This window comes from Mustelus asterias, unplaced genomic scaffold (assembly GCF_964213995.1).
Source record: "Mustelus asterias unplaced genomic scaffold, sMusAst1.hap1.1 HAP1_SCAFFOLD_1136, whole genome shotgun sequence".
Taxonomy (NCBI): domain Eukaryota; kingdom Metazoa; phylum Chordata; class Chondrichthyes; order Carcharhiniformes; family Triakidae; genus Mustelus; species Mustelus asterias.
In genome coordinates, this window is record NW_027591081.1 from 54,003 (window position 1) to 79,122 (window position 25,120).

Consider the following 25,120-nt stretch of genomic DNA (forward strand, 5'->3'; position numbering starts at 1 on the left):
CTAATCCCTCTAACCTACGCATCCCAGGACTCTAAGGGACACGGTGGCACAGTGGTTAGCACTGCTGTCCTCACAGCGCCAGGGACCCGGGTTCGATTCCCGGCTTGGGTCACTGTCTGTGTGGAGTCTGCATGTTCTCCCCGTGTCTGTGTGGGTTTCCTCCGGGTGCTCCGGTTTCCCCCCACAGTTCAAAGATGTGCTGGTTAAGTGGATTGGCCGTGTTAAATTGCCCCTTAGTGTCAGGAGATTGAGCAGGGTAAACATGAGGGGTTATGGGGATAGGACCTGGGTGGGATTATGGCCGGTGCAGACTCGATGGACCGAATAGCCTCTTGCATTGTAAGATTAACAATCCAGGGACAGGAGGTTGAATCAGCAGCTGGCACATTTAAAATCAATTAAATAAATCTGGAAGCATCTCAGTAATATTGATTATAAACTGACTGGATTGTTGGAAAAATCCATCTGGTCACTAATGTCCTTTAGGGAAGGAAATCTGCCGTCCTTACCCGGTCTGGCCCACACGTGACTCCAGAGCCACAGCAATGTGGCTGAGTCCGAACTAGTGTCTGAAATGGCCGGGCGAGACTCTCAGTTGTGCCCCAGAGGGGATGGGCAGGAAATGCTGGCATCCCACGAATCAATAAAAAATATCCGTGGCCTCCACGGAGCTGGGACTAAGGCAGTGTGTCCCTGAACCAAAACAATAACGCTGCTTTCCCCATTAACGGAGTTTAACCTTGTGAAACACAAGTGAGCAGCGCTGTCGGTATCAGCTCCCTGCACTGAACCCATGCCACTGGGGAGGTGGTCAGCCTTCAGCTGGGGGGAGGCGGTCAGCCTTCAGCTGGGGGGAGGCGGTCAGCCTTCAGCTGGGGGGAGGCGGTCAGCCTTCAGCTGGGGGGAGGCGGTCAGTCTTCAGCTGGGGGGAGGCGGTCAGTCTTCAGGGGGAGGGAGGCGGTCAGTCTTCAGGGGGGAGGCGGTCAGTCTTCAGGGGGGGGGGAGGCGGTCAGCCTTCAGGGGGAGGGAGGCGGTCAGTCTTCAGGGGGAGGGAGGCGGTCAGTCTTCAGGGGGAGGGAGGCGGTCAGCCTTCAGCTGGGGGGAGGCGGTCAGTCTTCAGCTGGGGGGAGGCGGTCAGCCTTCAGCTGGGGGGAGGCGGTCAGTCTTCAGCTGGGGGGAGGCGGTCAGTCTTCAGGGGGAGGGAGGCGGTCAGTCTTCAGCGGGGAGGCGGTCAGTCTTCAGGGGGGGGGAGGCGGTCAGCCTTCAGGGGGAGGGAGGCGGTCAGTCTTCAGGGGGAGGGAGGCGGTCAGTCTTCAGGGGGGAGGCGGTCAGTCTTCAGGGGGGGGAGGCGGTCAGCCTTCAGGGGGGGAGGCGGTCAGCCTTCAGGGGGGGGGCGGTCAGTCTTCAGCTGGGGAGAGGTGGTCAGTCTTCAGGGGGGAGGCGGTCAGTCTTCAGCTGGAGGGAGGTGGTCAGTCTTCAGCTGGAGGGAGGTGGTCAATCTTCAGTGGGGGGAGGCGGTCAGTCTTCAGCTGGAGGGAGGTGGTCAGTCTTCAGTGGGGGGAGGCGGTCAGTCTTCAGCTGGACGGAGGTGGTCAGTCTTCAGCAGGGTGGCCCTGAGTGTCCGTGCTGATGGAAAATGGCAGCTGTTGCCAGTGTTTGAAACAATGAAGGGATGACAATCCCGCAGATTCCTGCAGGATCAGCAAGGCCCTTCCTCCCGGGAATGTGGTAAATTTCAGTATACATCCTCCCAGTGAAACACCGCTCCACTACCCAGTCTTTACAGCAAGGTTTAGAATCCAAACTGAAGAGCTGTTTGATTAGCTGTATGGACAGCACTGCCTCAATCAGACGGACACCGATACAAATCCCAAAGGATTCAATCCGTAACCCAAGCACACACTTCTAGTTCACTACAGAGGGAGTGCCGCACTGTCAGAGGGTCTGTACTGAGGGAGTGCCGCACTGTCAGAGGGTCAGTGCTGAGGGAGTGCCGCACTGTCAGAGGGTCAGTGCTGAGGGAGTGCCGCACTGTCAGAGGGTCAGTACTGAGGGAGTGCCGCACTGTCAGAGGGTCTGTACTGAGGGAGTGCCGCACTGTCAGAGGGTCAGTGCTGAGGGAGTTCCGCACTGTCAGAGGGTCAGTACTGAGGGAGTGCTGCACTGTCAGAGGGTCAGGACTGAGGGAGTGCCGCACTGTCAGAGGGTCAGTGCTGAGGGAGTGCCGCACTGTCAGAGGGTCTGTACTGAGGGAGTGCCGCACTGTCAGAGGGTCAGTGCTGAGGGAGTGCCGCACTGTCAGAGGGTCAGTACTGAGAGAGTGCCGCATTGTCAGAGGGTCTGTACTGAGGGAGTGCCGCACTGTCAGAGGGTCAGTGCTGAGGGAGTGCCGCACTGTCAGAGGGTCAGTGCTGAGGGAGTGCCGCACTGTCAGAGGGTCAGTACTGAGGGAGTGCCGCACTGTCAGAGGGTCAGTACTGAGGGAGTGCCGCACTGTCAGAGGGTCTGTACTGAGGGAGTGCCGCACTGTCAGAGGGTCAGTGCTGAGGGAGTGCCGCACTGTCAGAGGGTCTGTACTGAGGGAGTGCCGCACTGTCAGAGGGTCAGTGCTGAGGGAGTGCCGCACTGTCAGAGGGTCTGTACTGAGGGAGTGCCGCACTGTCAGAGGGTCAGTGCTGAGGGAGTGCCGCACTGTCAGAGGGTCAGTACTGAGGTAGTGCCGCACTGTCAGAGGGTCAGTACTGAGGGAGTGCCGCACTGTCAGAGGGTCAGTACTGAGGGCGTGCCGCACTGTCAGAGGGTCAGTGCTGAGGGAGTACCGCACTGTCAGAGGGTCAGTGCTGAGGGAGTGCCGCACTGTCAGAGGGTCAGTACTGAGGGAGTGCCGCACTGTCAGAGGGTCAGTGCTGAGGGAGTGCCGCACTGTCAGAGGGTCAGTACTGAGGGAGTGCTGCACTGTCAGAGGGTCAGTGCTGAGGGAGTGCTGCACTGTCAGAGGGTCAGTACTGAGGGAGTGCTGCACTGTCAGAGGGTCAGTGCTGAGGGAGTGCCGCACTGTCAGAGGGTCAGTACTGAGGGAGTGCCACACTGTCAGAGAGTCAGTGCTGAGGGAGTGCCGCACTGTCCAAGGTGATGTCTTCAGATGAATTTAAACTGTGGCCCCGCATGCTTCTTAGGACAATGTAAAAAATATCCTTCACTTCTTCAAAGAGGGAGCAGTAAGATGTCTCACAACACCAGGGTAAAGTTCACCAGGTCAGTCTCACCTGATGAAGAAGCAGCGCTTCGAAAGCTCGTGATTCCAAATAAACCTATTCGACTTTAAATTGGTGTTGAGGGACTTCTTACTGTGCCCACCCGAGTCCAACGCCGGCATCTCCTTATCAAAGAGGGAGCAGGAGGTGTGTGCTGGCGAACCGTCCAATATTTATCCTTTATCCAAAATCTCTAAATACAGATTATTGGTCATTATTTTATGTCTGTATGTGGGATCTTGCTGTGCATTGATTAGCTGCCATGGTTCCCATATGACATCAGTGACTACAATTCAAAGTACGTCATTGGCTGTAGACAGTTTTTGATGTCCAGAGAGTGTGAAAGGAGCCAGTCTTTCTTTACCAGCTGAATTACCCCCAGGCGGCGAGTGATCTATCAGGTGGCACAGTGGTTAACACTGCTGCCTCACAGCGCCAGGGACTCGTGTTCAATTCCCGGCTTGGGTCACTGTCTGTATGGAGTCTGCATGTTCTCCCCGTGTCTGCGTGGGTTTCCTCCTGCAGTCCAAAGATGTGCAGGTTTGGTGAATCGGCCATGTTAAATTGCCCCTTAGTTTCAGGGGGACTAGCTAGGGTAAATGCATGGGGTTATGGGGATAGGGCCTGGGTGGGATTGTGGTCGGTGCAGACTCGATGGGCCGAATGTCCTCCCTCTGCACTGTGGGGATTCTATGAACCAAGGCCAAAATCTGGAAAGGTGCCTGGGAGGTGATTGAGTTTCTGGCTGCACTCACCGGATTGGTGCACAGTTTGACTGACGTTCTCCGTCTGGTGCCTGCTTGCAGCCGATTGGTTGAGGTTTTCTGACCGCGAGGTTGTGCTCGTTGACATCTCCGCGGAGAATTTCTCCCCTGATTTGGTAACCGCGGTGATGGGCAGGTGAGCGAGTCCCACCGCCGCGGGCTCGTGTTCCTGTAACGCCACAGCGGGGGACTGCCGGGCTGTCGTCAGTTCCTTACCTGCATTGGGTGAAAAGTGACATTTTATTGGAATTGTGTCCCATTGCAAATAAGAGTGGCACAGTGGTTAGCACTGCTGCCTCATAATGCCAGGGACCCGGGGCAGCACGGTGACACAGTGGTTAGCACTGCTGCCTCACTGTGCCAGGGACCCGGGGCAGCATGGTGGCACAGTGGTTAGCACTGCTGACTCATAATGCCAGGGACCCGGGGCAGCATGGTGGCACAGTGGTTAGCACTGCTGCCTCATAATGCCAGGGACCCGGGGCAGCATGGTGGCACAGTGGTTAGCACTGCCGCCTCGCAGTGCCAGGGACCCGGGGCAGCACGGTGGCACAGTGGTTAGCACTGCTGCCTCACAACGCGAGGGACCTGGGTTCGATTCCCGGCTTGGGTCACTGTCTATGTGGAGTTTGCACATTTTCCCCATGTCTGCGTGGGTTTCCTCCGAGTGCTCCGGCTTCCTCCCAAAGTCCAATGGTTAGGTGGATTGGCCGTGCTAAATTGCCCCTTAGTGTGCTGGGATGCACAGGTTAGAGGGATTAGTGGGGTAAATATGTGGAGTTGTAGGAATAGGGCCTGGGCGGGGATTGTTGTCGGTGCAGACTGTGCATTTCTATGAACTCTAAAGTCCCCAATCTCAGACCCACCCCCATTGGGAAAGCATTTTGGCAGCAAGAATGAGAAGAGGCAATATAAGTGGTACAGTTTGAAAGGGTTTGGAAGAAAAGGTAGAGAAGGCTGTTTACAAAGCACGTGGGATCCTGGCTTTTGTTAATAGGGGAATAGAAAAACAAGGAAGTTATGCTCAACTTGTCCAAAACACTGATTGGAGCTTGCGTACTGTATCTAATCCTGAGATTGTGGAAAGACTGAGGAATTGGGGTCATTCTTTTTTGAGCAGATGCATTAAGGATAAATTTAATATAATTATTAAATTAACATGAACCTGCGCCAATTGGAAGTGAGGGTGCGCATTCCTGGGGCTGGAAGGTTTCAGTTGGTTTGCCACATCAACTCGCCTGCAGTTACTACACTGGCGACGAGGATAAAGTGGATTCGTTGTTGAAAGCAGCAGTGCAGAGTTGGAGGGGATGGAGAGCGATCACTCAAAGTTCAAAGGAGAAAAGCTACAGACTTTGTTTTATTGATGCTGCTATTTTGGGAAGATTGAGGCATTCGATCCCAGAGTTGAGAGTGATGGGCAGTATGTTGAGAGGCTGCGGTCTTTTTCATGGCAAATGAAATAATGGCAGAGGCGAAGCAGGAAGTATGCCGTGCACAGCCTGCGGCTCACAGATCTATAATCTGGTCTGGGCTTTGACGTCACCCTGAGCTCCAGACACAAAACCTTCAACCAGTTAGTCAATTTAGTTAAGGATCACTATAACCTCTGACCTTCCAACATCATGCAAATATATAAATTTTATTTTGCCGTTAGCGATCCAGGAGGATTGGTCTCCAGCTTCACAGCCAGACTTCGATGGCTAGCTGAGCACTGTGTGTTCAGGCCTTCATTAGGAGATATGTTGAGGGATCGCTTGGTTTGTGGGATCGAGAACCCCAACACCCCAACAAAACTGCTGGCTGAAACGAAGATTTGATTGGAGAAAGCAGCAGAGATGGCCCAAGCGACCGAGTGCGCTGAGCAAGGCGGGCGGGTGTGAGTTGAGCAGAGTGAGGTGAGCCAGGAAACAGCTGCCCTGGGACCAGCCTGAGCGAGGGCAGCAGAGCCTGAATGGAGGCATTCAGCACCGGGGTGTGAGGCATGTTCCCGGTGTGGGGGAGACCACCCCCCCCCCAAGAGATGTGCCGGTGCAAGAATTCTATCTGCTTCAGTATGAAAGGAAGGGTCATCTGCAAGCTAGGTGTAGAGTGAAGCAGGATGCACAGAACATTCCAGAAAGATAGGAAATGATGAAAACAGCCCCTGTGAATAAGCTGGCAGAGGAAGCAAAGGAGGGATCCGAGGCCTCCACACTCAACCAAGTCCAACTCAGCAAGGGACCTCCCATTGAGATTGTTCTAATGGTTAATGGCCATCACCTGAAGACGGAGGTCGACACTCGCGCTGTGGCCACTGTCATAGGAGAATAAAACATTCAAACATCTCCAGAAGGGCCTGCAACCCTGAGCCATTCCAAGGCTACTCTGGTGGCATACACCGGAGAGACATGGGGCATAGTGGGGACAATCTCCATGTCGGTATCCCATAGGAACCATTCGGCCCAGCGACCCATCACGGCGATTGAAGGACAGAGGCCCGTGGGACAGGACTGGTTAAAACCAATCAAACTGGAGTGACTGGAAACATTTAATGTGCAGGATAGGGGATTCGAAGAGCTCCTATGGAAATATCAGGAGGTATTCCAGAGGGAACTGGGGTTAAAGCTCCAAAGCGAAAGGTTAAATCCAAAGGCAACACCTACATTTCTCTGAGCTCGCCCAGTGCCCTACGCGTTACACCAGAAAGTAGATGTCAAAGGCTGGAAGACCTGGGCATCCTCAAGCCTGTGCAATTTTCCGAATGGGCCACACCCATCGTCCCCGTCCTGAAACCTGACCGTACCGCAAGGATCTGCGGGGACTACAAACTGACGGTAAACAGGGGGACCCAGCTAGATCGTTACCCAATTCCCAGGATAGAGGACCTCTATGCTAAGTTAGCATGGGAGCTTCAAATATATTCAGCCTGACCGAAGTCATGCTTATCAACAACTGGAACTGGAAGAAGACTCCAGAGAGTAGTTACAGTAAATATCCACAGGGTAATGTCATTACACTCAATCGCCATTTGTGTCTCGTCAGCCTGCGCCATTTTCCAACATGAATCTGTTCTACGGAATCCCCAAAGTGGTGGCATTCTTGGACAATGCCTTGATCACAGGAGTGTCTCCTGAAAAGCATGATGCAAACTTGGAGGAGATCCTCAAGAGGTTTAAGGAAGCTGGCATATATTTTAACCGTGAGGAATGTACCTTTCAAGCTGAGTAGGTTATGTACCTTGGGTTCAAAGTGGATGCAAGGAGATTGCAACCCCTCGGAGATAAGGGAAGGTTATTAGGGCCTGCACCTAGGAATGTGACACAACTGAAGTCCTTCACAACATTATCTCCAAACTCTGTGGCCTGGGCCTCGGCACCTCCCTCTGTGACTGGATCCTAGACTTCCTAAACCCCAGGCCACAATCAGTAAGGACAGGCAACAACACCTCCTCCACGATTATCCTCAACACCGGTGCCCCACAAGGCTGTGTTCTCAGCCCCCTACTATACTCCTTATACACCTATGACTGTGGCCAAATTCCCCTCCAACGCAATTTTCAAGTTTGCTGACGACACCACCGTAGTGGGTCGGATCTCCAACAATGACGAGACAGAGTACAGGAATGAGATAGAGAATCTGGTGAACTGGTGCAGCAACAATAATCTCTCCCTCAATGTCAACAAAATGAAGGAGATTGTCATTGACTTCAGGAAGCGTAAAGGAGAACATGCCCCTGTCTACATCAATGGGGATGAAGTGGAAATAAGAACAAAGAAAAGTACAGCACAGGAATGGGCCCTTCGACCCTCCAAGCCTGTCCTGATCATAATGCCCTAACTAAAAAAAAAACCTTCTGCCCTTACTCAGTCTGTATCCCTCTAACCAAGGTTTTATATAGCTGCAACTTGATTTGCCAACTCTTGTACTCAGTGCCCCGGCTGATGAAAGCAAGCATGCCATATGCCTTCTTAATTTTGTGTTGCCACTTTTAGGGAACTGTGGACCTTCACGCCCAGATCCCTCTGTATGTTAATGTTCCTAAGGGTTCTACCATTTACAGTATAATTCACACCTAAATTTGATCCTCCAAAATGCATCACCTCACATTTGCCTGGATTAAATACAGTAAGAAGTCTCACAACACCAGGTTAAAGTCCAACAAGTTCATTTGGAATCACGAGCTTTCAGAGTGCTGTTCCTTCATCAGGTGAGTGGAGCAGCACTCCAAAAGCTCATGATTCCAAATAAATCTGCTAGACTTTAACCTGGTGTTGTGAGACTTCTTACTGTGCCCGCCCCAGTCCAACGTCGGCATCTCCACATCATAGATTAAATTCCATCTGCCATTTCTGTGCCCAAGTCTCCAATCTATCTCTATCCTGTTGTATCCTCTGACAATCCCCGGCACTATCAGCAACTCCACCAATCTTCGTGTCATCCGCAAACTTACTAATCAGACCACCCGCATTTTCAACCAGATCATTTATATATACTACAAACAACAGAGGTCCCAGCACTGATCCCTGCGGAACACCACGAGCTACAGATCTTCATTCTGAAAAACACCCTTCCACCGCTACTCTCTGTCTTCTATAACCAAGCCAGTTCTGTATCCATTTAACCAGCCCAACCCGAATTCAACATGATTTTCGTTTCTGTGTTCAGATCACCAACAACCTGTCCTGCTCCCTCCACGCTGATGCTATAGTTACGAAAGCCCACCAGTGCCTCTACCTTTTCAGGAGGCTCAGGAAATTTGGCATGTCAGCTATGACTCTCACCAATTTTTACAGATGCACCAGAGAAAGCATTCTTTCTGGTTGTATTACAGCTTGGTATGTCTCCTGCTCTGCTCAAAACCGCAAGGAACTACAAAAGGTCGTGAATGTAGCCCAATCCATCTCACAAACCAGCCTCCTATCCATTGACACTGACTACACTTCCCGCTGCCCCGCAAAAGCAGCCAGCATAACCAAGGACCCCACGCATCCTGGATATTCTCTCTTCCGCCTTATCCCATCGGGAAAAAGATACAAAAGTCTGAGGTCACGTACCAACCGACTTAAGAACAGCTTCTTCCCTGTTGCCATCAGACTCTTGAATGGACCGACCTTGCATTAAGTTGATCTTTCTCTACACCCTCGCTATGACTGTAACACTACATTCTGCACTCTCTCCTCTCCTTCTTTCCTATGTACTCCATGGACGGATGTATACTGACGCATGTGACAATAATAAATCAAATCAAATCCTCGGGATGGTCAATGGTTCCTGCTGGATGGATCAATGATTCTGCACCCCCCCCACCACCTCCCCCCCCCCCCCCCCCCCCCACTCCCCCCAACACCCTCCCCTGCACGCCAGCGTTTAAAAAAACATGAGCAATGGAATTGGAGGGACGTGTAGAAAGCAGCTTTTGCCCAAGTCAAACAGGCTCCACAATCCTCGACATTGTGCACTTTGACCTGAGTAAGCCTTAGTTGTCAGTTGTGATTCCTCACCGTACGGTGTGGGAGCAGTTCAATCCCACAGAATGGCAGCCGGGGCAGAGAGGCGGATTGCGTTTGCTTTGAGGACTTTGTCAGATGCTGAGAAAAAGTACTCGCAAATCAACAAAGAAAGCCCAACAGCTTTCTGCACGGTGAAAAAATCTCACCAATATGTCTGCGGTCGGCATTTCTCCGTTGCGTCAGGCCTAAGCCATTGTTGGGGCTTTTCTGTGTGGATAAGCCAGTGCCACCTATTGCCTCGGCCAGGGTGCTGAGGTGGGCCTTGCTGCTGGCAGGATACAGCTATAGCTTCCAGCGTAGGCTGGGAACACAGATCTCAATGTGGATGCATCGGGCGCATCCCACTGCACAGACCCTACCGCTACCACCTGTCCCGTAGGAGATAGTATTGACTCTGCATTTCCTCGGCACCGTGCCTGTTTCAGCTGCCCACATTAAACCGTGGACAGTTAAGGACCCATTGCTGTCAAAGGTCAAGATCTTTCTCAGTTCACCATTTGGTCAAAGGTCAAGAAAATGATACTGACAGGGTGGCACTTCAATAAGGCAGGGCAAATGAAGCCATATTGGCGATACAGGGATGAGATAGCCTGTGATGATGGGGTGCTATTGAGGGGGCCCCATGTCATTGTACTACCCCTGGGACAATAGCCCCTTATCCAAGAGTTATACGGTGCCCATCCTGACCAGAGCAGGATGAAAGCGTTGGTCAGAAGTTATGTCTGATGTCCTGGCATTGACAGAGACTTTGACCCAATGGTTGGGCATTGTGGAAGTTGTCAGACCCAGCAAACACGATGCCAGCTGAGGACATGCACCCTGGGAGTGGCCGGGCCATCCGTGGTCGCGGCTTCATGTAGATTGTGGTGGGCCTTTTTTGGGGTACGTGTCCCTGATCTTATAGATGCCCATTCCAGGTGGCTGGACATTCAGCTGATGAGACCCACCTACAGACACTGGCCGGCATTTATTGCCCATCCCTAGTTGCCCAAAGGCAGTTGAGAGCCAACCACATTGCTGTGGCTTTGGAATCAAATGTAGGCCAAACCGGGTAAGGATGGCAGATTTCCTTCCCGATAGGACATTAGTGAACCAGGTGGGTTTTCCTGACAATCGACAATGGTTTCAGGGTCATCAGTAGATTCTTAATTCCAGATATTCTTTTTTTCTTGAATTCAAATTCCACCAGCTGCCGTGGCGGGATTCGAACCCAGGTCCACAGAACATTAGCCGAGTTTCTGGATTAATAGTCTAGTGATAATACCACTCGGCCATCACCTTCCCACAAACAGTGCAACACTCCCTTAGTACTACTTCTGAATCATAGAATCAAACAGTGCAAAAGAGGCCCTTTGGCCCATCGAGTCTGCACTGACACATGAGAAACACCTGACCTCCCACCTAGCCCCATTTAGCAGCACCTGGCCCCTAGCCTTGAATGTGGGGATGTCAGTCAGTGTCAATGTTGGACTCAAAGCCAGAGCTTGGTGACTCTTGAGGCACGACAGCTACACACTGAACCGCAATGAGCGCCAGGATTGAGGTCCAGATGGCAGGAGTCTCATAGTGGGTATTGAGACGGAAGCTGAGAAACTGTTCCTCCAGCAGGTGGGAGGGGGGGGAGGGGGTAGGAAGGGGAGAAGAACTGGACGCTGCCTTAGACGCTGCCTTGGCGGCACGGTAGCACAGTGGTTAGCACTGCTGCTTCACAGCTCCAGGGACCTGGGTTCGATTCCCGGCTCGGGTCACTGTCTGTGTGGAGTTTGCATATTCTCCTCGTGTCAGCGTGGGTTTCCTCCGGGTGCTCCGGTTTCCTCCCACAGTCCAAAGATGTGCGGGTTAGGTTGATTGGCCATGCTAAAATTGCCCCTTAGTGTCCTGGGATGCGTAAGTTAGAGGGATTCGCGGGTAAATATGTAGGGATATGGGGGTAGGGCCTGGGTGGGATTGTGGTCGGTGCAGACTCGATGGGCCGAATGGCCTCTTTCTGTGCTGTAGGGTTTCTATGATTCTTCTATGAAAACCAAAAAATAATAAAGACCATGTGGAAGGAATGCTGTTGAAGGGAGGATTATCTCCTGCCTTACCTCGAGTGGAGTGGAGCATGTTCATTTCTGCACTAAGTTTGGTTACTTTGCCAGCGTCTGTCCCGTTCTGCTCTGCTGTCTGTACATCGGGCTAAAAGAAAGGAAGAAGATCAAGAGAATGGGTTAAACTTCAGAAACCCAGCAAGTCAAACTTCACATCTCCTTGGAGCCGGGGAGTAGGGAGATCAGTCCCGGGGAGTAGGGAGATCAGTCCCGGGGAGTAGGGAGATCCGTCCCGGGGAGTAGGGAGATCAGTCCCGGGGAGTAGGGAAATCCGTCCCGGGGAGTAGGGAGATCAGTCCCGGGGAGTAGGGAGATCCGTCCCGGGGAGTAGGGAGATCCATCCCGGGGCGTAGGGAAATCCGTCCCGGGGAGTAGGGAGATCCGTCCCGGGGAGTAGGGAAATCCGTCCCGGGGAGTAGGGAGATCCATCCCGGGGAGTAGGGAGATCCGTCCCGGGGAGTAGGGAAATCCGTCCCGGGGAGTAGGGAGATCCATCCCGGGGAGTAGGGAGATCCGTCCCGGGGAGTAGGGAAATCCGTCCCGGGGAGTAGGGAAATCCGTCCCGGGGAGTAGGGAGATCCGTCCCGGGGAGTAGGGAGATCCGTCCCGGGGAGTAGGGAGATCCATCCCGGGGAGTAGGGAGATCCGTCCCAGGGAGTAGGGAGATCCGTCCCGGGGAGTAGGGAGATCCGTCCCAGGGATTAGGGGGAGGGGGGGGGGAGCAGGAGGGGCTGGGTGGGGGAGGGGCTAGGGTTTGCTGGGGGAGGGGAGGGAGGGGCTGGGGTTTGCTGGAGGAGGGGAGGGGTGGGGTTTGCTTGGGGGGGGGAGGGGAGGGGCTGGGGCTTGCTGGGGAAGGGCCTGGGGTTTGCTGGGGGAGGGGAGGGAGGGGCTGGGGTTTGCTGGGGGAGGGGAGGGGCTGGGGTTTGCTGGGGGAGGGCCTGGGGCAAAGGGAGGGAACAATTAGACAGGACTCTTAGTTCTGACCATTGGTGTGACCGGCTGTGTGGTTAGCGAGTGAGGATGGGCCTGTGGCAGTCAGCGTGCAGCTGGTTAAACCACAGCAGAGTGGGTGAAATCTCAGACGTTCCAGGTGTCTGCCTCGGGCAGCACTCCCATCTCCGGCAGGAAGCTGTGGCTTCAAAATCCACTCCAGAGACTTGGACAGAACATTCTGGCTGACGGAGTGCTGCATTGCTGAAGGCGCTGTCTCGCTGGGGGACATAGAGTCATAGAGCACCACAGCACGGAAACAGGCTCTTCAGCCCAATCGGTCCAAGCTGCCCTCCCAACTAGTCCCAATTGCCCGCGTTTGGCCCATTTCCCTCGAATCCTTTCCCATCAAAATACTTCTCCAAATGCTTCTTAAATGTTGCTATTGAACCCGCCTCAACCACTTTCTCTGGCAGCTCATTCCATACACACACCACCCTCTGTGTGAAAGTTCCCACAGCAAGCAAGGGAGATCTCCCCAGTGTCCTGGGTAATATTCACCCCTCAGTCCGCATCGCTATCCGCTCATTATTACATGCCTGTTTATGTGAGTGTGCCGTACACTAATGGGCCGCTGCGTTTCCAGCTTTACAACAGTGACTAAAGCTCAAAGATATTTGGTTTGCTATAAAACGCTCTGGGACATCCCCAGCCCGGGGACAACGCAGCTCCTTCTCCGACACTACCGTTCAGCAGCAGTGAAGCAGCACCAACTGGTGGGAGACTCCTGTGTGATCCTTTATCAATGAGCTAGGGACAGAAGGAGGCCATTCAGCCCCTCAAACCTGCTCCCTGGCCGATCTGTTATCCCCTCTTTGATCCCTCAATTTCATTCGATATCCTTACCCAACAAGACTCGGGTCGATCTCAGGTCTCAGATTCCGAGCTTTGCCAACTGTTAACAGTATTGAGGCTGATGCAGGGTGCTGGGTGTGGAACCTCAGCCACACTCCCTGCCAATGTTTACTTTCTAACACTTTCACTGCAGCACTGAAAGCCCAGTTTTGGCCTGAACCGTACCCTGTTTATAATGTTGCGTCTTGCGTGATGACACAGAGTGAGAGAGAGGGAGAAAGATGAGCTGGTTATAAGTGTTGATCCATGACAGATGGAGCATAAACAATGATCTTTAAATAGAGTGACACTGAGAGGCCCAGGGAACGGAGCTGGGAGGCAGCATTCTTCAAAAGTGGAATTGGGTTAGAGGGTGAGTCTGCAGGATCTGTTAAGAGTCGCCCAGGCCCACACTGAGACACTGGGGATCTCATCACTGCCTGGCTGGTAGGGTTGGTTAACCTTCACCCTTTACAGAAGCTCTTTGATTTTCACACCACTGCCATTAATGGGAGGAAGAGTTAGCTGGTCCTGTAGTGAATTGGAGGGTAGACGGGGGAGAGGGGGTGCAGTGTGTGGTGGGGGAGGGGAAGGATGTTGTGGGATAAAAATCTACCACCGCTAAGCTTACAAAATACCGAGTGTTGCAGCTCAGACACTAAGTATGGACAGCCCCGAGTGTGGGAATTGTACCCCAGTGTTCCAGGGAGGTGGCAGAGTAAGATGAGAGAATGGAAGGTGATTGAACAGGTACTGAATGATAAGAATAATGAGTGATAAACATTGGAATTAATTGTGAGTCAATATTGTGTTTCCCTGTTTGAAATAAATTTTTGTTTTTTTTCTTAGTTATTGTCACAAGTAGGCTTACATTAATACTGCTTAGTGCTAGGGGCGTGGATGGGGCAGAGTTTGTAAGGAGTATCCAGGAGGGCTTCTTGAAACAGTATGTAGATAGTCCAACTAGGGAAGGGGCCACACTGGACCTGGTATTGGGGAATGAGCCCGGTCAGGTGGTCGATGTTTCAGTCGGGGAGCAGCTCGGCAACAGTGACCACAATTCAGTAAGCTTTAAGGTACTGATGGATAAAGATAAGTGTAGTCCTCAAGTTAAGGTGCTAAATTGGGGGAAGGCTAATTACAACAATGTTAGGCAGGAACTGAAGAATGTAGATTGGGGGCAGATGTTTGAGGGCAAATCAACATCTGGCATGTGGGAGGCTTTCAAGTGTAAGTTGATAGGGATTCAGGACCAGCACATTCCTGTAAGGATGAAGGATAAGTATGGCAAGTTTTGGGAACCTTGGATAACGAGAAATATTGTGAGCCTAGTCAAAGAGAAAAAGGAAGCATTTGTCAAAGCTAGGAGGCTGGGAACACACGAAGCAAGTGCGGAATACAAGGAAAGTAGAAAGAAACTGAAGCAAGGAGTAAGAAGAGCTAAAAGGGGTCATGAAAAAGCATTGGCCAGCAGGATTAAGGAAAATCCCAAGGCTTTTTATACATATATAAACAGCAAGAGGGTTGCCAGGGAGAGGGTTGGCCCACTCAAGGACAAGGGAGGGAATTTATGCGTGGAGCCAGAGGAAATGGGCGAGGTATTAAATGAGTACTTTGCGTCGGTATTCACCAAAGAGAAGGACTTGGTGGATGATGAGTCTGGGAAAGGATGTGTAGATAGTTTGAGTCATGTTGAGATCAAAAAGGAGGTGGTATTGGGGTTCTTGAGAAACATTAAGGTAGACAAGTCCCCAGGGCCTGATGGGATATACCCCAGAATACTGAGAGAGGCAAGGGAGGAAATTGCTGGGGCCTTGAGAGAAATCTTTGTATCCTCACTGGCTACAGGGGAGGTCCCAGAGGATTGGAGAATAGCCAATGTTGTTCCTTTGTTTAAGAAGGGTAGCAAGAATAATCCAGGTAATTACAGGCCGGTGAGCCTTACATCAGTGGTAGGGAAATTATTGGAGAGGATTCTTTGAGACAGGATTTATTCCCACTTGGAAATAAGTGGATGTATTAGTGAGAGGCAACATGGTTTTGCGAAGGGGAGGTCGTGTCTCATGAACTTGATCGAGATTTTCGAGGAAGTGACGAAGATGATTGATGAGGGTAGGGCAGTGGATGTTGTCTACATGGACTTCAGTAAGGCCTTTGACAAGGTCCCTCATGGCAGACTGGTGCAGAAGGTGAAGTCGCATGGGATCAGAGGTGAGCTGGCAAGGTGGATACAAAACTGGCTCAGTCAAAGAAGACAGAGGGTAGCAGTGGAAGGGTGCGTTTCTGAATGGAGGGCTGTGACAAGTGGTGTTCCTCAGGGATCAGTGCTGGGACCTTTGCTGTTTGTAATATATATAAATGATTTGGAGGAAAATGTAACTGGTTTGATTAGTAAGTTTGCGGACGACACAAAGGTTGGTGGATTTGCGGATAGCGATGTGGACCATCAGAGGATACAGCAGGATATAGATCAGTTGGAGACTTGGGTGGAGAGATGGCAGATGGAGTTTAATCTGGACAAATGTGAGGTAATGCATTTTGGAAGGTCTAATACAGATAGGAAATATACAGTAAATGGCAGAACCCTTAAGAGTATTGATAGGCAAAGGGATCTGGGTGTACAGGTACACAGGTCACTGAAAGTGGCAATGCAGGTGGAGAAGGTAGTCAAGAAGACATACGGCATGCTTGCCTTCATCGGCCGGAATATTGAGTTTAAAAATTGGCAAGTCATGTTGCAGCTTTATAGAACCTTAGTGAGGCCGCACTTGGAGTATAGTGTTCAATTCTGGTCGCCACACTACCAGAAGGACGTGGAGGCTTTGGAGAGGGTACAGAAAAGATTTACCAGGATGTTGCCTGGTATGGAGGGCATTAGCTATGAGGAGAGGTTGGAGAAACTTGGTTTGTTCTCACTGGAGCGATGGAGGTTGAGGGGAGACCTGGTAGAAGTCTACAAGATTATGAGAGGCATGGACAGAGTGGATAGTCAGAAGCTTTTTCCCAGGGTGGACAAGTCAATTACTAGGGGGCATAGGTTTAAGGTGCGAGGTACAAGTTTTAAAAGAGATGTACGAGGCAGATCTTTTACACAGAGAGTAGTGGGTGCCTGGAACTCGTTGCCGGGGGAGGTAGTGGAAGTGGATACGGTAGTGACTTTTAAGGAACGTCTTGACAAGTACATGAATAGGATGGGAATAGAGGGATATGGTCCCGGAAGGGTAGGGGGTTTTAGTTAAGTCGGGCAGCATGGTCGGTGCAGGCTTGGAGGGCCGAAGGGCCTGTTTCTGTGCTGTAATTTTCTTTGTTCTTTGAAGTTACTGTGAAATTCCCCAAGTTGCCACACTCCTGTTCGGGTACACTGAGGGGGAATTTAGCACGGTCAATGCACCCTAACCAGCACATCTTTCGGACTGTGGGAGGAAACCGGAGCACCCGGAGGAAACCCACGCAGACACGGGGAGATCATGCAGACTCCACACAGACAGTGACCCAAGCCGGGAATCGAACCTGGGTCCTTGGTGCTGTGAGGCAGCAGTGCTAACCACTGTGCCACCGAGCCACTCCAAACATTGGCTGTGATTTGGAATTTCTTGTTGGGAGAACTTTGAACGGATTAATGCAAGACAGGATTTTGGGGGGATGACTGACTGTACCCTAATAGGACGAGTAACCCATTATCCAAATGCGGGGAGAGCATGGGAGCAGAGATTGAGGATCAGCCATGATCATGTTGACTGGTGGAGCAAACTCGATGGACTGAATGGCCTCCTCCTGCTCCTGTTTTCTCAATACCCTGGGTCGTAACTCGCACCATTTCCCGTTCCCCCATCACCCTTGTGTTCATTGGAACACATCAGCTCCCAGTCCGGTAATCCTCAATTATAAAATTCTCCTTGTTTTCAAATCCCTCCATGGCCTTGCCCCCATCTATGTAATCTCCTCCAGCCCTACAACCCTCCGAGACCTCTGCACTCATCTAAATCTGACCCCTTGTGTGTTCCATCACTCCGCCATTGGCAGCCATGCCTTTTATGTGTCTGGGTCCCAAGATCTGGAATTTCCTCCCTCAACCTCTCCATCACTCTAACTCTTCTCTAAACTCCTTAAAAATGCTCCTTAAAACCACCAGCTTTTGATCACTTGACCTAATACCTCCACATGTGCCTCTGTGTCAAATTCTGAATGAATCACTCCTGTGGAACCCTGGGATGGGCACCACAGCGGCACGGTGATTAGCGCTGCTGCCTCAGTGTCTGGGACCCAGGTTCAATTCCAGCCTCTGGTGGCCTTATGGAGTTTGCACGTTCTCCCCGTGTCTGCGTGGGTTTCCTCCGGGTGCTCCGGTTTCCTCCCACACTCCAAAGATCTGCAGGTTAGGTGGATTGGCCGTGCTAAATTGCCCCTTAGTGTCAGGGGGATTAGCAGGTTAACTACGTGGAATTACAGGGATAAGAGCCTGGGTGGGATTGTGGTCGGTGCAGACTCGATGGGCCGAATGGCCTCCTTCTGCACTGTAGGGGTTCTATGATTCTGTGTTGAAGGTGCTATATAAATGCAAGTTGGCATTGTTGTAAACATAAGGCATGACAACATCACACCTTCTAGCTAATGGGTTAGCAGGTGAATCTACCAGGTGGGATGGTTCTGATTAGAAAGTTCCGGATTGGGTTCCTGGTCTGCCTGAGTTTGCTGATTAGAATCATGGTTAGCAGCTGAGGCATTACAATTGGTCAGATGTCCCTTAGACTGGACAGGCCTGCTCCCCAGATCATGATCCAATCAGCCCGAACTCACTGGCGAGCGGGGGAAGGTTCCGGCCCAGTAATGATTCCCAGCGCTGGCAGTCTAGACTATCGCCTTGGCTGGAGACTATGTCCACTGCCGACCAACAGATACCAGCGTATTGTCACTGTCCGACTGTAGATATGAACACTATCCACTTTCAGTCACATCGCTCTGTCTTAGATTATAACTGATCACTCTTCATAGAATCTCCGGTACGGAGACAGGCCCTTTGGCCCAAACTAGTCCATGCCGACCAAAATTCCCATCTAAGCTAACCCCATTTGCCTGCATTTGGCCCATATCCCTCTGAACCTTTCATATCCATGTATCGGTCCAAATGCCTTTTAAATGTTGTCAATGTCCCTGCCTCAACCGCTTCCCCCGGCAGCTCATTCCACACACGCACCACCCTCTGTGTAGAAAAGGTGCTCCTCAGGTTCCCATTCATTCTTTCCCCTCTTAACTTAAACCTCTAGTCCTCGATTCCCCAACCCTGGGAAAAAGACTGAGTGCACTCACCCTATCCGTGCCTCTCATGATCTCATTACACACCTCTATAAGATCACCCCTTGACTCTTCTTGACTCTTTCTCCGTTAAGCCAGGGTCTCAGGGCTGAGAGCCCCCCTTGCACTCACCCCCTGCTCCAAGTGAGGGTTTGTCCTTCACCAACCCGATCCCGTTCGCTCATCACCTTTCTCCAGTGAACAGTACTCACAAACTCCAATTCTCAGGGTATTGATTGAATCGCTGCACCGTCCCTCCCCCATTGAATAGTGAAGGCCTCCCCCTTCCCCACACCCACCTCCCCCTTCCCCACACCCCCCTCCCCCTTCCCCACACCCACCTCCCCCTTCCCCACACCCACCTCCCCCTTCCCCACACCCCCCTCCCCCTTCCCCACACCCACCTCCCACTTCCCCACACCCACCTCCCCCGGCTTCTTTCAATTCTCCAAAGACCGTTTAATTATATCCTCATGAGTCTCACTAACAACTCCAGGTTTTCTTATCTCTTTAACCTCTCCTCTTGTATCTAATCATCGATATTCCTGGCCCGTTCTCCCCTGGTGTTAATGGAGCTTATCCAGCCCAGGACCCTGCCCCTTTTCTGGTCTTAAACTCTTCTCCTTAACAAGTGCAAAGTCTAACAAACCCGTGCTGTTTAAAACGTGGACGCAGTCCCCATGACAGGAGAGACTCAATGTTCCTGGTCACAGAAAACAGCTTGTTGCCTAATCAGCAATTCCACTCTCATCTGTAAAGGGACAACTTGCATTTATATAGCACCTTTCGGGATGTTCTAAAGCGTTTCCCTGTCTTAGACTGACGTCCAGTCACTGTTTTGATATTACTGTTGTCCCCGATCCCACACAATCTTCCACCTCCCTGGATTGTGGAAATGTCAAGATTCATTGCACCATCTCCTGCATTCACTCCATTCTGAACCTGTTGAATCCTCACCACCAGTAACCTCGGTGGCACAGTGGTTAGCACTGCTGCCCCACAGCGATTCCCGGCTTGGGTCACTGTCTGTGTGGAGTTTGCACGTTCTCCCCGTGTCTGCGTGGGTTTCCTCCGGGTGCTCCGGTTTCCTCCCACAGTCTGAAAGATGTGTTGGTTAGGGTGCATTGGCCGTGCTAAATTCTCCCTCAATGTACCCAAACAGGCGCCGGAGTGTGGCGACTAGGGGATTTTCACAGTAACTTCATTGCAGTGTTAATGTAAGCCTACTTGTGACACTAATAAATAAACAAACTCCTACAGGTTTTAAAACCCAAACTGTTTGTTGACTTCTCTTGTTTTTGGTCTCAATGCTGTCTTCACACCTTGGGTTCCCAAAAAGGGAATGGAAGGAGAGCAAAGTGACATAAGATCTTAAGAGATAGGAGGAGGCCATTCAGCCCCTCAATCCTGCTCCACCATTCAATAAAACTGCCTCAAATCCACTTTCCCGCCCACTCCCCATATCCCTTGATTCCTCTAGAATCCAAAACTCAATCCCCTCTTTCCCGAATAATGGAGCATTCACAACCCTCTGGGGTAGAGAATTCCAAAGAATCTTAGAATCCCTACAGTGCAGAAGGAGGCCATTCAGCCCATCAAGCCTGCGCTGACAACAATCCCACCCCATAACCCCACTTTTACCTAACTAGTCCACCTGACACTAAGGGAGAATTTAGCATGGTCAATACACCTAACCCGCATGTCTTCGGACTGTCAGAGGAAACCGGAGCACCCGGAGGAAACCCACGCAGACACGGGGAGAACGTGCAGACTCCGCACAGACAGTGACCCAAGCCAGGAATCAAACCCGGGTCCCTGGCGCTGTGAGGCAGCAGTGCTAATCACTGTGCTACCGTGCTGCCCCAGGTCCCTGGCGCTGTGAGGCAGCAGTGCTAACCCACTGTGCCACCGTGCCGCCCCGGGTCCCTGGCGCTGTGAGGCAGCAGTGCTAACCACTGTGCCACCTTGCCGCCCAAGGTTCATGACACTTACGGGTGAAGGACTGTCTCCTCATCCTGAAACTGTGAACTGCCCTCTCTTATCCTGAATAAAAAGTGATACTGTGCAGTTTCTGAGCGGAAGTTAGATGTGTCCCAAACTGAGTGATTTTGATCATTTGGGAAGGGGAATGTGAGGGGAGATGTGTTTGTCGACACACCGAGTTGTTGTGCTCTGGAAGGATGGAGGAAGCAGATTCAACAGGAACTTTCAAAAGGGAATTGGATAAATCCTGGAAAAGTTCAAATGTGGGGCAAGGATAGATTGAGGTTAGTTGGATAGCTCTTTCAAAGAGCTAGCAGAGGCACAATGGGCTGAATGGCCTCCTGTGCTGTGTGATTCCGTGAGTTAAAGGATTTCCATTTACATATCGCCCTTTCACCCTATAGTCAGTAACATTGTGTGATTAGCCAGCCAGCGAATAAGCCCACCGCTGAGAATTGGAAGATAAATGATTCTTGCAATAAGATTCCACAGCTGGTGTTCATGGTGAGTGCATTGTTGACAAACTGGATCTTGCCTTAAAAAAAAGCACAAGTGTGTAATGTGATTTTATGTGAGGCAGCTGTTAGTGGGGGAGGGGAGTGGGGGGTGGGGAATAGGGGAGGGGGGAGGCTCGGGAAGAGGGGCTGGAGCCAGGATTGGGAGAAACACCGAAACAGAGGAAACTGCAGGAGAAAAGCTGCTGGAGCAACTGGTGACATCAGCTGCTCAGAATGTTCCAGCAACTCTGCGGGGGAGGGGTACAAACAGCCAGCACGCTGATCGACATGGATCAGCAACAGATGGTCCTGTCAAACACACCAGCCAAAGGGCCATGTCCTTCCACAATGTTAAACTGCCATTGCTGTCTCTCTCCCTCTGCATTTCTCTCTCTGTCTCTCTATCTGCCTCACTCTCTCTCTGCCTCTCTCTCTCTCTGCCTCTCCCTCTCTCTGCCTCCCTCTCTCTCCCTCTGCCTCTCTCCCTCTGTCTTTCTCTCTCCATCTCTCTCTGTCTCTCTCCCATTGTGTGTCTCTCTTCTTTCACTGTCTCTCTCTCTCTCTGTTTCTGCCTTTGTCTCAGTTTCTCTCTCTCTGTCTCTCTCGCTCTCACTCTCTCTCTCTCTCTCGCTCTCTTGCTCTCTCACTCTCTCTCTCTCTCTGTCTCCCTCTCTCTCGCTCTCTCTCTCTGTCTCCCTCTCTCTCTCTCTCTCACTCTCTCTCTGTCTCCCTCTCTCTCTCGCTCTCTCTCTCGCTCTCTCTCTCGCTCTCTGTCTCCCTCTCTGTCTCCCTCTCTGTCTCCCTCTCTGTCTCCCTCTCTGTCTCCCTCTCTGTCTCCCTCTCTGTCTCCCTCTCTGTCTCCCTCTCTGTCTCCCTCTCTGTCTCCCTCTCTGTCTCCCTCTCTCTCTGACTCTCTCGCTCTCTCGCTCGCTCTCTCTCTTGCTCTCTTTCTCTCTCTGTCTCTCTCGCTCTCTCTCTCGCTCTCTTGCTCTCTCTCTCACTCTCTCTCTCTCACTCTGTCTCTCTCTCTCTCTCTCTCTCTCTCTCTCGCACTCTCTCTCTCAGTCTCCCTCTTCCTCTCTCTCTCGCTCTCTCTCTCTCTGTCTCCCTCTCTCTCACTCTCTCTCTGCCTGTCTCTCTCTCTGTCTCTCTCTCACTCTCTCTCTCTGTCTCCCTCTCTCTCTCACTCTCTCTCTCCCTCTTTCTCTCTCTCTCACTCACTCACTCACTCACTCTCTCACTCTCTCACTTTCTCACTCTCTCTCTCTCACTCACTCTCTCACTCTCTCTCACTCTCTCTCACTCTCTCTCACTCTCTCTCTCACTCACTCTCTCTCTGTCTCACTCTCTCTCTCTGTCTCTCTCTCTCCCTCACTCTCTCCGTCTCTCTGTCTCTCTCTCTGTCTCTCTCTCTCACTCACTCTCTCTCTCTCTCTCTCTGTTCCTTTGACCATTTGATCCATTAACTGCCTCCAGTCAAGTTTTATAACAACTGTAAACTGAATCCATTTGGACAGTTCCTTCCTTTGGGAATATGGGATAAGCGCTCTAATTCCTACTTTCACAGTGAAAAGGTCTGTTCACCAAATTGGAATGATTTAGAGTTTTTCCCAGAATAGGAGGCCATTCAGCCCCTCAAGCCTGTTCCACCATTCAATAAGCTCATGGCTGGCCTTTATCCCATGGTTCCACAAGCATTAATACGTTTACCCATTAACATCTGACCTCTGAACAGTTTCTGCTAATCCCCAGCCTCAGCGAGAGTTCTAGATTTCCACTACCCAAATATGCAATCAGATAATGTGGAACCCATCTCTGTAATCTCCTCCAACCCTAACACTCCGTGATCTCTGCGCCCCTTCAAATCTTGCCTCTTGTATGCCCTCCATTTCCAAAGCCCCTCTCGAGGGGCCAGGCTTTTGTTTGTCTGGATCTAGATTCTGGAAACTTCTACCCTCTTCATATCGTTTGCTCCTGAAAACCTCCCTGTCTGACCAAGCCTTTGGTCATCTGTCCGAGTATCTCCTGGTGTGACTTGGTGTTGAGTCGAGTATGGTTCCATTCCCGTGAAGCCCCTTAAGGTATTTTATTACGGTAAAGATGCTAAGAACATAAAAATGAGGAACAGGGGTAGCCATTGGGCCCCTCGAGCCTGCTGCACCATTCACCATGGCTGATCTGGGTGTAGCCTCAGCTCCACGTTCCTGTCCCCCAGTAATCCTCGACTCGCTTGTCAATCACAATTTGTCCCAATCGGCCTTGAATGTGTTCAATGAGCCAAGCTCCGCTGGAAAAGAGAATTCCAAAAACAAACCACCCTCGGAGGGAGGCAACTCCTCATCTCAGTCTGAAATGGGAGGCTCCTTATCCTTAAACTGTGCCACCTGGTTCTAACGCCACCTCGAGGGAAGCATCCTCTCAATATCTACTCTATCAAGCCTCCTTCGAATCTTACATGTTGCAAGAAGATCATCTTTCTTTCTTCTAAACTCCAATGAGTTCAGGCCCAATCTGCTCAACCTTTCCTTTCAGACAACCCCATTCCCACCATCCCAGAAATCAGCCTAACGAACCGACAGCAGTGATGGGCAACCTAGGCTAGTGAGTGGGCAGCGTGAGTGGCCCCTCCTCCATCTGAGTGGGCCGCAGGATCGAAATCAGGCTTGTTCACCAACCGTGACCCCATGGGTAAGATTAAATACATTTAATACACGCCGAATATTTCATAGAGAAAATGCTTCATCGTTTCTCTATTAATAGAACTGTCATCGACTTCGAATGGTAAAAACAACAGAAATATTTACACTCTGGACGCAGCGGGAGCACACGGCTCTCACAGTCAATGTGAGAATCAGCGCACACCTCACTTCACTCACCTTTGCTTTACCTGTAAATCACTTCAGTCACAATGATCGGGAAAAAACCATGTGGACGGGAATCAGCGGAATGTGGGAACCCTGCACCTGGGCAACGGTCAACAACATGTCTCATGGGGGCCGCACACAGAACCCAGATGGGCCGCTTGAGTAAAGGAGGTTGAGGGGAAATCAGATAGAGGTTTACCGGATTGGGACAGGTTTGGATAAGGTAGACAAGGGAAAATCAGTCCCGTTAGCTGATGTACAAGGATGAGGGGACATGGATTTATGGTTTTGAGAGGAGATGCAGAGAGTGGTAATGACCTGGAACTCTCTGTCCACGAGGGTGGTGGAAATGGGGAGGATGAATGATTCAAAGGGAATTTGGACGGAAAGTTGAGGGCTACGGGGACAGAGAGGGGAAATGGGACTGTGGCTTGCTGTACAGAGAGCTAGCATGGATACAATGGGCCAAAGGCTTGTTACTGTGCCCTCGCACCCCTTAGGGACCCTAGACAGAGATTGGGAGAAGGAACCTTCATTGTAGTTATTCATTGACAGGCCATTAGCATCACAGAATGTGTCGGCCAGCATGTTGTTCTGTTAAGGAGGGATTTGAACTGATAACAGTGAAGGAAATGCAATAATTGAGTGGCTTGGAGGGGAACTTGTAGGTAGTGCTGTTCCCAGGTACCTGTTGCCTCTTGTCCTTCAAATGGCAGAGGTGGTGGGTTTGGAAGGGGTTGTCGGTGAGTTGTTTCCCTGGGATAATTATAGAAAGAAAGTCGCATTTCTATAGCCACCCTATGATGTCCCAAAGCCAATGCAGAACCTTTGACATGTAGCCATAGAATCATAGAATCCCTACAGTACAGAAGGAGGCCATTCGGCCCATCAAACCTGCACCGACAACAATTCCACCCTATTCCCATAACCCACATATTTACCCTGCTAGTCCCCTGTGACACTAATGGACAATTTAGCATGGCCAATCAGCCTAACCCACACATCTTTGGATTGTGGGAGGAAACCGGAGCACCCGGAGGAAACCCACACAGACACTGGG

General features: G+C 51.3%; 1 protein-coding gene across 2 annotated transcripts in view; it reads right to left on the minus strand.

The window, feature by feature from the left end:
- The window catches only part of LOC144487927 (smoothelin-like protein 2), a 53,389-nt gene that overhangs the window by 12,494 nt on the left and 15,775 nt on the right, over positions 1 to 25,120 (minus strand). Inside the window, exons 2-3 of one of the 2 annotated variants that reach the window (XM_078205982.1) lie at positions 11,598 to 11,688; positions 4,010 to 4,234 (exon numbers count right to left, since the gene is read on the minus strand). In XM_078205982.1, the coding sequence (XP_078062108.1) occupies positions 4,010 to 4,234; positions 11,598 to 11,688 (316 nt within the window). The remainder of the gene's footprint in view (positions 1 to 4,009; positions 4,235 to 11,597; positions 11,689 to 25,120) is intronic. The other variant, XM_078205983.1, reaches the window with a different exon arrangement.